This window comes from Verticillium dahliae, genomic scaffold, assembly GCF_000150675.1.
Source record: "Verticillium dahliae VdLs.17 supercont1.16 genomic scaffold, whole genome shotgun sequence".
Taxonomy (NCBI): domain Eukaryota; kingdom Fungi; phylum Ascomycota; class Sordariomycetes; order Glomerellales; family Plectosphaerellaceae; genus Verticillium; species Verticillium dahliae.
The window spans coordinates 1-13,178 of record NW_009276935.1 but is presented as its reverse complement, the minus strand read 5'-3'; the positions used below and the strand labels follow the sequence as shown (position 1 = coordinate 13,178).

Below are 13,178 nucleotides of genomic sequence, written 5' to 3'. Positions count from 1 at the left end.
CTTCTGTCGCCCGATGTGGCGTGGCACGACTCGTCTTCCCTTCCCACATGAACACCAACCCGTCCAAGCTTCGACGCACCAAGGCTACCTTGTCTCATATTCTACCTCTATGTTGCAGGATGTGCCTCCAGAAGCAGACACACGGCGTTCCTAGCTTGCTCCGATCACTGTCCCGACATCTTGGCACCGCGCTCTGCACCACTGTGATGCCACCGCGCGTCGACACCATTGTTCCGGGGAAACAACCCTCCCTGGTGTGATTCTCTCTCTGGTGTCATTCCCTGTTCGCTCGCCGATCCACTCCGTCTTGTTGCTATCGTGAGGGATCCCCATGCTCCCAAGCCGCCATCCCATGCCCAGACCGACCCGGCTCGCTCAGTTATCGACCCTCCATTGATACGGACAGGGGTTCGCTTCCCGTCTGTCCACCTACCTTGCGGTACTTGCCTCGCTATCAAAAGTCTTGTCTGTCATTTCTCAGTGCAGGAAGGATCGCGCCTTGCAGCGAGAATGGAGATCACGCCTTGGTCTGTAGGTTCTTATTTAGGCTGCCTTTACCCCCGGCCTCTGTGTGACTGCAATCTGTTCTCTCATCTCGTGTCAGCTGTTGTTCGACAATCCTCTGTCGCTCTTCCTTCACGAGTGCTCTTGAAGAATTCAGGACGAGGCCTTCTGGTACCAAAACAATACTAAAAGTATCGACAACCATTCCCTGCCGCCAATGTCTGCTGGCCTCTACACCGAGGCCTACAACGGCACTGAGGGGGCGGCCGACGATGGCACCTCAGCTGGCGTTGCCAACATGAACGTCTGGTACGAGGTGAGCAGATGACAACCCACGTTCTGCAGACATGGCGTCGTGCTGACTGTTCTCTTCCTCTATAGTCTGGTGACATTGCTTGGATGTGCACCTCCTCCGCCCTCGTTCTGCTCATGATCCCCGGTGTCGGCTTTTTCTATGCCGGTCTCGCTCGGCGAAAGTCGGCTCTCTCACTCATGCTCATGATCATGCTCGCGCATAGCGTCGCGACAGTACAATGGTTCTTTTGGGGCTATTCCTTGACCTTCTCGCAAACGGGCAACGCTTTCCTAGGCAACATGGACTATATCGGTTTCCGTAATGTTGTCGCCCAGCCAGTTGGCGCCATCCCAGAGATCATGTTTGCCATCTACCAAGGTCTCTTTGCTGCCATTACGTGAGACTCTCTCTGGCGCCGTCTTGCAATCTTCTTTCTAACAGGCCGCAGTCCCGCCATTGCCATCGGTGCCATCGCCGACCGCGGTCGCATCCTTCCCGCCATGGTATTCGTCTTCATCTGGGCCACTGTTGTGTACGACCCCATCGCCTACTGGACATGGAACGCCAACGGCTGGCTCCTCGAGCTCGGCTCTCTCGACTTCGCCGGTGGCACTCCTGTCCACATCAACTCTGGTGTCGCAGCCGTGGCCTACTCCCTCATGCTCGGAAAGCGATCTGGCTACGACCGCCTCCACGGCCTCCCCTACAGGCCCCACAACGTCACGAATGTCCTGCTCGGCACCGTCTTCCTCTGGGTGGGCTGGTTTGGCTTCAACGGTGGCTCGACCCTCGCCTCGAACATTCGCACGCCTGTCGTCCTCTTCGTCACCAACCTGGCCGCCTGCATCTCCGGCCTGACCTGGGTCCTACTCGACTACCGCCTGGAGAAGAAGTGGTCCACCATTGGCTTCTGCTCTGGTGCCATCTCTGGCCTCGTCGTCATCACCCCTGCCGCAGGCTACGTTCCCATCTGGTCCGTCCCCGTCTTTGGCATTGTGGGTGGTGCTGCGTGCAACTTTGCCACCAAGCTCAAGTTCCTCGTTGGCATCGACGAGGCCCTCGACGTTTTCGCCGTCCACGGTGCCGGTGGTATTGTCGGCAACCTGCTGACCGGCATCTTCGCTGCGTAAGTTTCCCTCACCTCCGAGCCTTCCTCTGGGATCTCCCTGCTAACCCATACCTAGTGACTACATGGCCGCTCTCGACGGCGCGACCGAGATTGACGGCGGCTGGATCCAGCAGAACTACGTCCAGTTTGGCTACCAGCTCGCTGGCACCGTCGCCGGCATTGCCTGGTGTTTCGTCATGACCTGCCTCATCTGCTTCGTCTTGAACCTCATCCCCGGCCTCAGCCTTCGCGTGAACATTGATGAGGAGGAGCTTGGTCTTGATGATGTGCAGTGCGGCGAGTTCGCCTACGACTACGTCGAGGTCACGCGCCACGTGTCCGACATCCTGACGGGCCAGGACCCTCATGCTGGTCTCGCGGGTACCTCGGCCCACAGCTCCGAGCCTGAGAAGGCTGCGCCTGCTGCTGCTGCTTGAAATTAGCCGTGTGGCGAGGAAGACTGCTACGGCATGTCAACAAGGGTGTCGAGGGGGGAAGAGGAGATCATCACCAGCACTAAATTCATACTTCACTCTCATTTCAATACCACAACATTCCTCTTTTAAAATGTTTCTCAAAATGATTGGCTGTCTAGACATACCTTAGACCGCTTCTTAATAGTCCGGACAACCTGCATTAATCAACGAATCGGCAATCTTGCCACCATCCTGGCTGGTGAGTAGATCCTTCCGCCACTTGAACAGTCTGCAACGCCGTCAGCCCGCATACGAGCATTTCTACACATCGACATTCGCCCCAAGGAGCTCTTGCAGCCAGCGAGTGTCCTCCGTACAAGCAACCTCATAAAGAGGCCATCTTTGAATTCTGGCAACTTTGCTTGCACCCGCTCTCTGATTTCGATACCAATCGATCAAGGTGCGAAATGACGGACAAGAAGACGGAGTATCTCGAAGCTGTCGTTCTCGATGGAAAGCCTTAGCAAGGTTCCGCTGCCATGCCAGCGGAGTTCCAGAGCTGATCGGCAGCGGGACGCTCTATCCCATTGGTCCGGTTAGTAATTCTGTTGGCCCAGTACTGTCACGACGCCAGGAGTCCAGTTCGCCTCCACAGCGATCACCAACGACGAACGCCCCCCACGGTGGCTGCGAGCATGCTTTTGAGCTCCTGCCAGTCATCATGCGTATCGCTGGCTCCCGGCTGCGCAAACCCCTATCAGGTGCGCAATCGACTTCGCGTTCTTGGTCGTAGTCATCAAGTTTCGTGTGGTCTTCTTCCCACAAGGACGTTGCCTTTGGTATGCATGCTCCAAAGGATACGAGGGAAAAAACAATTAAACAGGTTTGCTGAGACGTACACACGTAGACCTGGTGGCCGTCCACAATCGTTCTGAGATAACTCGACCACCTCCATGCACTGTTAACTTTCTTAACGTCATGGAGTAAGCTAGGAGTTAACAATAATTGAGAGGCATTCACTTTAGCCCAGAATGTGAAGGATAACTTAAACACCAATGCGTACAGCCATACAGCGGTAGAGTCAGAAACGCTTTTCTTACAACAGGTATGGATTCAAAAAAGCATGCGAAGAAGACTACCAGACCCGGCAGCTCGGCTATTACTGCCAAAGTGTGACTGACAAGCCGATGAAAGCCATGCTCACAGCAAGCAGAACCTCACCACCACGAGACGAAGCCGCTCCAGAGCCCACGTTCACAGGGGCGGGAGCACCACTGTCAGCGGCACAAGTCAAATTGAACCTGGCGGTTGTTTTGAGGTTGTCTGTGATCCCAAACTTCTCCGTAATCGCCGGGTTGGAATCCCTGATGTTATACCACCAAGTGTTCACTCTTCCGAACAGCCTGTCACATCCGATGAGCTGCCAGTATTGTGCCGCATTCGAAACACTGGCAATAGCCTCCCCAGTGGTAGGACCAGACACAGGGTACCCAGTCTCGGTGACCCAGACAGGTTTGTTGCCTGCGAAGGTGAAAGTCTGGTTGTATATGTCGTCGAAAACAGCTGTTGTGTTGCTGAATGCGTTTCCTCTGTCGGCCTCGTAATAGGTGTACACGTCGGTTCCAATCCAATCAACTTCGTCAATGACGTCTGTGTTGCTGCTGTTGGCCCATGCGCTCCACGAGTCCACATGACCGATGGGCTTATTTCCCAAGATCGTTCCATTGATGGCGGAGCGGACTTCGCGAATGAAGCGCACAATGGTGTCGGGGCCCTGTCCCAACCCAGCATTGTTGGCGACGCCGCTTTCGGAAAGACGGTACATGTCCTCGCTTCCAACGGAGATAGCCAGCACAAGGTCGGCAAATCGCTGGCCGTATTGTTCAATGGCGCTGTTCATGGCAGCAATCTCTTGGTCGATCGAGTTGGTGCCGGAACACCAAATTCCAAGAAGCATCGTAGTGTTGGTGTTAAGCGCCGCTTGAAAAGCCGAGATGGGGGTGTTCGTGGTTCCCGCTTGAATCATGGTGTACAGGCGCACGCTGTTGAAAAGCCCAGGGGAGCCGCGGAGTCCTTGAGCCGTCTTGAACTCATTTTCAAAGTCGGACTCAACTTTCGCTTTCGAATCAGCTTTCGTGGCTCCAGAGTTAAACCCCAAGACACCTTGAGGTAACTCCTGGCCCACGACGCTGAGGGCCAGGAAGGACAATAACGAGAGACTAGTGAAATACATTACGACAATAAAGGAGTGAAATTGGCTGAGAAGGAGAAGAAATCGGACTTCAGGGGAACGGAACGGCCGTGGCCGGACTGGCCGCGCACTATATGTTCTATCGTCTGGACTGAGCAGCAAGTCTGACGGATAATCCGGCAGGGACAGCTGCCGTTGCAGAAAGGGGCTCACGCAGAACGATCGTTGGTTTCATAGGTTGTACAAGCCCCTTATTAGAGTTATAGTGATGCGCTGGCTTGGCCGCCATTCTGGTCGACGTTGAAACTTTAAATAACTGCCGGTCAAGCGTTCCTCGAATGGCCAGCAAGGAAAGCCTCCGGCTGCGACGTCGACAATCAACAGCCGGAATTGAATCCTGAAATTTCGTCCAATGAGGGCCACAAGTACAAATCTACGGACATGCTCGATCCCCGTGGCATACTACAGACCACGCAAAGTTCATTTCTCCCTAACAAGCCACTCCCTTAATAAGTTGCACGGGTACCTGATGTCACCCACTTTCCGCCGCCGTGGGATGGACATGCTCTGCGCCAATCGCATCATGGTGTCGCATCCGTGCGAACGTGCCGACACAATCAAGGCGATTGGTAACTGAGAGCGATTACAGGATGCGACCTCGAATTACGTGCAGTTGAGGACCTTTGGACAGATGTCACTGGCAATTTAAGTGATCAAAGAGTGAGCCGACTGACATGCCTCGTTGTGCAATGGTTACCCGCAGTCATGGCTCGCCACATCTACTGCGGTCTCTGACTTCGTAGAGTACCGAGACCTCGAGCCCCGAGAGAACGCACAACACCGGCCGTCATGTCGCTTGAGTTCTGTCGAAGGTCTTTACCTTGCCACGGCTTGCTCTGGGTTGCCGATCGGTGAGCTCGGTGAGGCTTATCGGAGAGGCCTACAATTTGCTTATCAGCTCCACTAAAAAGTTTCCCATTCGATTCTTCTCCCCCGCCATCCATACCGACACATCGACCTTCTGAATCTCCTCAGCTTCTATCACTAAGCTTCTCGACATAGCGATCCCCCTTCTCTGTCGATGAGACAAGTCGAAAACATTTACTCATAAACCACTCGACGCCATGGCTCCCTCCGCCAAGAACCTCGCAGGCACCTCTCGCCCACACGCCCACGCCAAAGCCCGCAAGGCCAAAACCCAGCAGGCGCGCGTTGCTCTCGCCAATGCGAACCGCGTCGCAAAGCGCGATGTAAGGCGCGGCGCCCGCCCTGGGCTACTTCCCAACAGCGGACCCCAAGCAGCAATGAGCCGCAAGAAGGCGCGCAAGGTCGAGAAGGCACTGGCACACGCTGCGAAGAGGCGGGAGGAACAAGGGGATGTTGAGGGCTTGGACGAGGACGAAGAGGCGGACGAGGAATACATTGATGCGGAGGATGAGGAGGATGAAGCTGAGGTTGAGATGGAAGGTGGGATTGTTCTCTGATCGGTCATGATGTGCGCTTGCTGACTCGAATACTTCAGATGCTGTCGAGCCCAAGACGTCGAAGAAATCGAAGAAGTCGAAGAAGGGGAAGAAGGCTGCTGCGACAACAACGGATATGGAGGTCGATGATATCGCTTGAACAGCTCTCCGTGAAACGGGATGGCTTATAGAGAGGGAAGCGAGCCCCGGAATGTACTCATCAGGCCCGGGGCTTGCTTTGATCACAATGATGTGCGCCCAAACAGCCTACTTCCCAGTGTTCTTACTAATAAATGAGCAGTGACGAACTTGGAATTCGGTTTATCGATTCGTGCTGCGGCACCTTCAGATACTTGGGCGAGATGGTTTTGGTGGAGGCCAGCGTGATTGAGCGCTCGATTGCGTTCAGGAGTGCAATCACAAGGTGTGCGAAAGTGGCAAACCGGACAAACAAAAATCCCGGCAAGGCCGGCTCGTCTGTAATCGACGACAACACCATGGACCATTCATTACGACGGAGTGCTGTTTTGCCATCTACAAGATTCGAGCAACAATGCCTAGTCGCACCAGATTTAGCCACACCGCGTCGCCGTCACCGAAACACAGAGCACATACAATCACCACCCCTAACGTTTTCCATTGATAGCGTCGTGATGTGCTTAAGAGGTCTTTTCAAAGCAAATGAGATGTGGCGCGTGAAACTGGCAGAACTTTGCCAGTGAGACAGCTATTCGCGTCTTGGCACCCTCGTACAATTTCGCATGGCACACACAGTGCAGATCGTTGGCAGGGTTGCGATCCTCGTTAGGGCGAGATGGCGATCTGGCTATCCCTTCCCAAGAGACCTAGCAATGGGCGGCACGGGAACGTGAGCTTTGCATCTCGGGAGCACCGGTGTACCAAGCCTACCTGCCTGACTTTGACAAGGTCGCCTTCTCCCCTGGTGCCTGACAAACCATCCAATCGAAGTTCTTGGAGGTGGCCGGGGCCTTATCTTGGTTGCATGATGTGGGCTAGGAAGTTTCTAGTAGGAAGCGGGCCGCCGAAATGGAAGCTCTGAAGAACATCCTTATCGGAGGCTGGGCGGAGGAAATGGGTTCGTCATGGAGCCCAGTGAAGTACATGTACTTTCGGCAAGGCACTGAGACAACGACATGCTGTGCAAATTGACTTTGGCCTGGGCTTGCCAGTCTTCAACGGCGCTCCATGGCTGCTGATTAGCCATGAGATGAAGACTTGATTTGCACTGCTCGTCGCCCAGGCCCAGCATTCCTGTTGCAAGTACAGAAGAGCTGTTCTATTTTTTGGCCATCGACTCGTCGTATTCAACCTGCAAAGGCAACGACTGCCTCGACACCACACTATCGAGCTGATTCTTCGTGAACCCCTGTAGAGATGGAGAAGCACAACGACCTGCCCGAAACGGCACTCGATCCCCGCATCTCAAGGCTAGGACACGCGGGCGTGGAGCAGATTGCAGGGCACGGGACGCGACTGGGCCCAGCAGCTGCAGTGTAATTCCGCGATGCGCGCATTCTGGATTCTGCCCAGCAAAGGGGAGCCTGCGCGTTGCCAACACCCGCCCATACGACCTTGAACTGCTCCATAGCTATCGAGCTGCCCAAAACAGAAACGCCATACGGTACGGTGACGCCAGTGATGAGCTCTAGCCAACAAGCCTAGCTCGGCAGACCCAATTAACCTTGTGAGACCTACGGTAGCCGTCGCCGGTCAGTCGCCCTGTCGCCAGGCCGCCCTCTGAGATCACTCCTCGTGCGACGCTACGGGCTGCCGTAGATGCCACTGGGCCTGCATGCCAACAAACGGGGAGGTCCGCCACTGAAATGACCCTTGGCATACGATCGTCTGTGTCTCCCCAGCACGTGTATAAGTAGGACCGATCCGCTACAATGGACCTCGGCGTTGCCTGTCCTGGCCGGTTGATCTGTTGACTCGTTCCTCGTCCCACCAGTGTCTTCCTCTCCAGAACCGCTGCCCACCATGAAGTCCTTTACCACCGCCGGCGCCATCGCCTCGCTCGCCCTTCTCGCCGAGGCCTGCATCCTGCCCGAGGAACTTGCCAATGGCGGCGAGGCCGTTGTCAAGCGCCAGACCGGAAACACAGGCCTGGCCATTGGCACTGGCAACAGGTTCGCGAACGGCACCGTTCCCCGCGGTCTCGGCACTCAGCCCCCCGGCACCAACCTCGAGACCCTCCTGAATGTCGGCGAGATCACGGCTGCCGTGCAGGCTCTCGTCGACGAGTACGATCTCGAGTCCTTCGTTGCACCCGTCAAGACGTACGAGGGCGCCGAGATTGTTGGTGCCAAGGTCGGTGGCCAGAAGAACTGCTCTTCCAGCTACCACGTCTACTTCAACGGCGCCATTCACGCCCGTGAGCGCGGCTCCTCCGATAACATCATCTACTTCATCTCGGATCTGCTGTATGCCAACAAGCACAACACCGGCCTTCAGTACGGTGGTCGCACTTACACCAACTGCGACGTGCGTCGTGCCCTTGCCGCGGGTATCGTCTTCACCCCTCTTGTAAGCCAATGCCGTCCTCGAGCAATTCCAAGCGCAGAAATACACCAATTTGTATCTAATCGGATGACTTACAGAGCAACCCTGACGGTGTCGCTTGGGACCAGAGCACCAACACCTGCTGGAGAAAGAACCGCAACCCCGCGGCCGCCATTGCTGGCAACCCTGCTTCCGTTGGCGTTGACCTGAACCGTAACTTTGATGTTGTCTTTGATTTCCTGAACAAGTTCCATCCCGAGGTCGGCCCCAACGTCGCCTCGAAGAACCCTCGTGCCCAGACCTACCAGGGCGCGTCTGCCTTCTCCGAGGCCGAAACCCAGGCGATCAAGTGGGTCATGGATGAGCACGAGAACTTGCGTTGGTACATGGATGTCCACGCCTATACTGGTGTTCTGTGAGTGTTCTACTTTAAACCGTCCCTCTGAGAATGTAATTATTTTGCTAATCAAGCCGAACATAGGCTGTACGCAAGCGGAATCGATGAGCTTCAGAGCCGTCACCCCGAGCAGAACTTCCTGAACTCGACCTACGACAACGTCCGCGGCCTAATGCCCGACGACCCTCAGAGCGGCGCGGTCTACGGTGAGTACATCACGCAGAAGGACTGGTCCGACAAGTCGTTCGCCGCCATGCGTTCCGTCAACGCCATGGACGCCGCCACTGGTCGCCACTACGAGGCCATGTCCGCCGCCTACCTGTACCCTACCTCCGGTGCCTCGGATGACTATGCCTGGGCCCGCCACCAGATCGACCCCAGCCTCAACAAGCTTCACGGCTACTGCCTCGAGTTCGGCTTCAGCAACACGGCGGCCAGCTGCGCCTTCTACCCCACGAGCGAGATTTACCACCAGAACGCTCTTGAGACCGGTGCCGGCTTCATGGAGTTCCTCCTGGCTGCGACCGAGATTGGCTTGGGCGAGGAGGGTACTTGCTAGATTTGAGGAACAAGAATTTTGTAGTGACTTGACTCTAATCAAGGTGCGGCCTGCATATTGAGCTCTACATGCCCGAAGCTCGGCTTTGAGGGAGACAAGCATGCCGTAGCCTCGGATGAGAAAGGGTCGACAATGACGAGATGAGCCATGACGTAGTGTAAAACGTAATGTACTCCCACTTTTGGGCAATGATCACCTCCCATCGATGAAACATCTTATGCGACCACTTTGCAACCGCAGCGATCAAGTTCAACATGAAGGATCCAGAGGAACAGATGCCCGCACGTGCTGCCTCCGCACAGATAAGGGGGAGGTCCAATTCTTTGAGGAGCCAAGCCATATGCTGGCCTGAAGAGGTGATTGAGATATCGGTAATTGCAAGATATGCACTGGCGCCGAATCAAGCGTGAAGCACGCAGGCTTGACTAGATACTGATCCCGCACTACTGGATTACCGGTCCACGCCAGGCAACTATGCATATAAGAAATACAAAATCGCAAAATATATAACACCAGGTATTCGCCGGTGGTTACCTACCCGACTACTAGTCTAGCCCTTATATAGATCATAGTTCAGAGAAATATCCTCTAAGTATAGTAAACTTTTCTTCTAAGTATAGTAGAAGGGTTATAGACCTATGGCCGAGTATAATATATATTTTAGCTTTTAATACGGTTAATATTAATAATATCTAATAATTATATATAAAGATCCTAGTAGTAATATATAGAGCCTACTACTTTAAATACTATATTTAATATCCTAGAGACTTTCTAAACCCCCGCTTATTAATAAACCCCCTATTTAATTTAGGAAATTACTTCGATCCCTAATTAGCTATTAAAGTTACGCTTTTAATTACTTTATTTTATATAATAAAAGAGAAGATAGAAAATTATATAATCTCTTATATATTTCCTTAAATCTCTAATATTTCCTTAGCTTAGCTTATACGAATAAACGTATACTTCTAGGCTTATTATATAACTATATCCTATCCTTAGCCGACTCGTCTATTAATAGAGTAGATCTCTACTATTTAGTATTACTTTATAGAGCGGATAGATAAGCTCTTATTTACTTATTTTAATTTTCCTTATAAATAATTATAATAACCTTAAAAATCTAATTAAATAAATAAATTACTTAATCTCTTTTCCTATAATAGTATAGGATTTTAAAGGGCTAATTAATAACCCTATAAAAAGCTAGGGTAGGGAACGATATATATTATATATATAGTATTATATATATATAGTATTATATATATAGTACCCGATATCTTATATATTAGCTTAAGCGGGCTATATAGAAACTATAATTATACTATTTTAGAACTAAACGCTACTATTTAAATACTATCTCTATATTAAAATAATATATAATCTACTTTACTTTAATAAATTATAATATATTTTACTATTTTATAGCGAGAGGTTTATATATAAAATATTTAGGATTAGAACTATTATTAATCTTTTTATAATAAGAAACTTATAATATTTAATATATAAAGAGGGGGGATAGAAATAATAAAACGACTTTATCTCTAATATATATAATAAGTACAATAAATAAATAAAACCTTAAATATACTATTAATATATAGTAATCGTATCTTACTTTAGTAAAATAAGCTTAGCTTAGTTCTAAGTAGAGCTAATCGCTAATAAAGCATTAATTACTTATATTATAAAGAAGTAAAGGTAGAGCTTATATTAAGAATAGTAAATATAAAGTCGCCTTAAATACTCCAAAGATTATAAATAGATATTAAACTAATCTATAGCTTTTTCTATAATATATTAAACTTAGACCTAGATAATATCTAGCTTTAGCTCTATAATAGAAATCCTAAATTAATAAGATATTATTAAGCCTATTAAGAGGGCTTCACTATTTATATAAACCCTAATCTAGTATTTCCGCTATGCTTATAAGCTCTGAATAGGTAAGGTATCTAATAAGTCTTATAATAGTTGATTCTTAATTAATTCTTATCTACTACCTATATAAGTTAGATATACCTATCTACTCTTAGCGATCACGTAAGCTATAGTTTACGTACTCCTAAGAATAGTAGATCCTAGATATCCTAGATATTATTATCCTAATTATAGAGTTCCTTAATATTAATTTAATATTAGCTCTTCTTTTCTTTATAGGTAGAATAGCCGTAAGAACTAGTATTAGGAGCTATTACTAGGGTTAATAGCTACTCTAATACGCTTATAATTCTCTAGTCTCTAGCGTATTAGATCTATTCTCCTAGCTTTAAAGTAAATAACCTAATAATAGGAAATAATAGGAAATAATAGTTAAGAATAAGGAAAGCGTAGCTTAAACTTATTATTCTTATAAATATTAAGCCTTTAATTCTTAGTACTTTAGAGTAATAGTATTATCTATAAATAGCTCTTTAAGGAAATAAATTAAATTATAATTTAAATAATAGGAATAGGCCTCTAAATCCTAGAAATAAAAGAAATAAATTAGAATTTAATAATAAATAGCGTTCTTATAATTATTAAATATATACTCTTAAGGCCTCTAAATCCTTAATATATTAATAGAATATAATAGAATAATTATTAGCTTTTTATAGAATCTATTAGAATAATTCTTAATAAATTAAATTACCTTTTAATAAGAATAATAAGATTAAATTACTTTAATTAAATAAATTCTATAGAAGATCTATATATTTTATTAATAAGTTTTAATAATTCTATTCTATTAATTTTTCCCTTTCCTTATATCGATTTTATTAACTTTTATAAGCTAATTTAATATATATAAATAACATTTATATAATTAATAAATACTTATTTTTATTATTCCTATTTATTCGTTTTCTTCTTATTTTAACTATAATAATACCTCTTAAATATAAAACCCTTACCCTTAAAGCCTTTAAAGCTAAGAGAGTAGCTAAATATAAGAATATAACTAATATTAATCGTAAAAGCTATTAATCTAGTAAATAGTATATATATATAGTAATATTTATAAGGTTCCCTATTTAGGTTACTATAAATCTTATTTTATTAATAAATAAATTAAAATTAGTACTTTAAGTATATATTATAATCTCGATCCTAAAGGATCTTATTATTATAAATATATTTCTAAGTATTCTTATAAGTTAATATAAGCTTCTACGATCTATATTTCCTATATCTATAGCTCTAATAAATATTATCTTTAATCCTATTAATATATTTAAGCCTGCTATAAAGCTTTTAGCTATTTACGATAAAAAGAATTAAACTATAAATTCCTATTCCTTTCTATTCCCTTAATTATTTAATTATATAATTAATTAATAATATAATTATAGGATCTAGAGAAATAATATATTATCGTTAAAAGTATATTATAAATTATTAAGGAAGAGGATACTAAAGGGGGTAACGACCTTAATAAAGACCTTAATAATTTTAATAATATTAATTATAAGGCGGCTAAGCGGGCTATAGCTTTATAGCTCTTTAATTACCTCTAGTAGGACTCTTTAAAATAATTAGATTCGGATTCTAAGATATCGGAATCCGAGGCTTAATTATTATATAGCGGATCGGGTATTTTATTAATTTAACAATTAAAGGGTAAGTAGTTGTCCGATTGTAATGGGGACGTTCTTCTGGAGGAACCGGTCATGTTAATTATCTTCCTCCTTTGAATAAGAGATTATCCTGGAGAAGCTTAATCTGACTCGTCA

At 47.5% G+C, this 13,178-nt stretch overlaps 4 protein-coding genes across 4 annotated transcripts; 3 read left to right on the top strand and 1 right to left on the bottom strand.

Moving 5' to 3' along the window:
• Positions 1 to 721: 721 nt before the first annotated feature.
• Positions 722 to 2,344, top strand: VDAG_07186 (ammonium transporter 1; the record flags this gene model as incomplete). The annotated part of the gene is made up of 4 exons (XM_009656091.1): positions 722 to 820; positions 886 to 1,196; positions 1,248 to 1,925; positions 1,984 to 2,344. The coding sequence occupies 4 exons, from the start codon at positions 722 to 724 to the stop codon at positions 2,342 to 2,344; spliced, it is 1,449 nt and encodes a 482-aa protein (XP_009654386.1).
• A 970-nt stretch (positions 2,345 to 3,314) lies between these two features.
• On the bottom strand, positions 3,315 to 4,607 carry VDAG_07185 (glucan 1,3-beta-glucosidase). Its single transcript, XM_009656090.1, has one exon. It carries the CDS (start codon positions 4,554 to 4,556, stop codon positions 3,483 to 3,485), a length of 1,074 nt encoding a protein of 357 aa, XP_009654385.1. The 5' UTR covers positions 4,557 to 4,607; the 3' UTR covers positions 3,315 to 3,482.
• A 1,031-nt stretch (positions 4,608 to 5,638) lies between these two features.
• On the top strand, positions 5,639 to 6,630 carry VDAG_07184 (uncharacterized protein; the record flags this gene model as incomplete). The annotated part of the gene is made up of 2 exons (XM_009656089.1): positions 5,639 to 5,981; positions 6,037 to 6,630. The coding sequence occupies 2 exons, from the start codon at positions 5,639 to 5,641 to the stop codon at positions 6,135 to 6,137; spliced, it is 444 nt and encodes a 147-aa protein (XP_009654384.1). The 3' UTR covers positions 6,138 to 6,630.
• Positions 6,631 to 7,978: 1,348 nt separating this feature from the next.
• VDAG_07183 (carboxypeptidase A) lies at positions 7,979 to 9,456 on the top strand (the record flags this gene model as incomplete). Its single annotated transcript, XM_009656088.1, has 3 exons — positions 7,979 to 8,524; positions 8,599 to 8,915; positions 8,982 to 9,456. 3 exons carry the CDS (start codon positions 7,979 to 7,981, stop codon positions 9,454 to 9,456), a joined length of 1,338 nt encoding a protein of 445 aa, XP_009654383.1.
• Between the last annotated feature and the right edge of the window lie 3,722 nt (positions 9,457 to 13,178).

Coding starts and splice junctions, on each gene's coding strand:
- VDAG_07185 (XM_009656090.1), bottom strand. CDS start 4,556: ATGTATTTCACTAGTCTCTCGTTATTGTCCTTCCTGGCCCTCAGCGTC.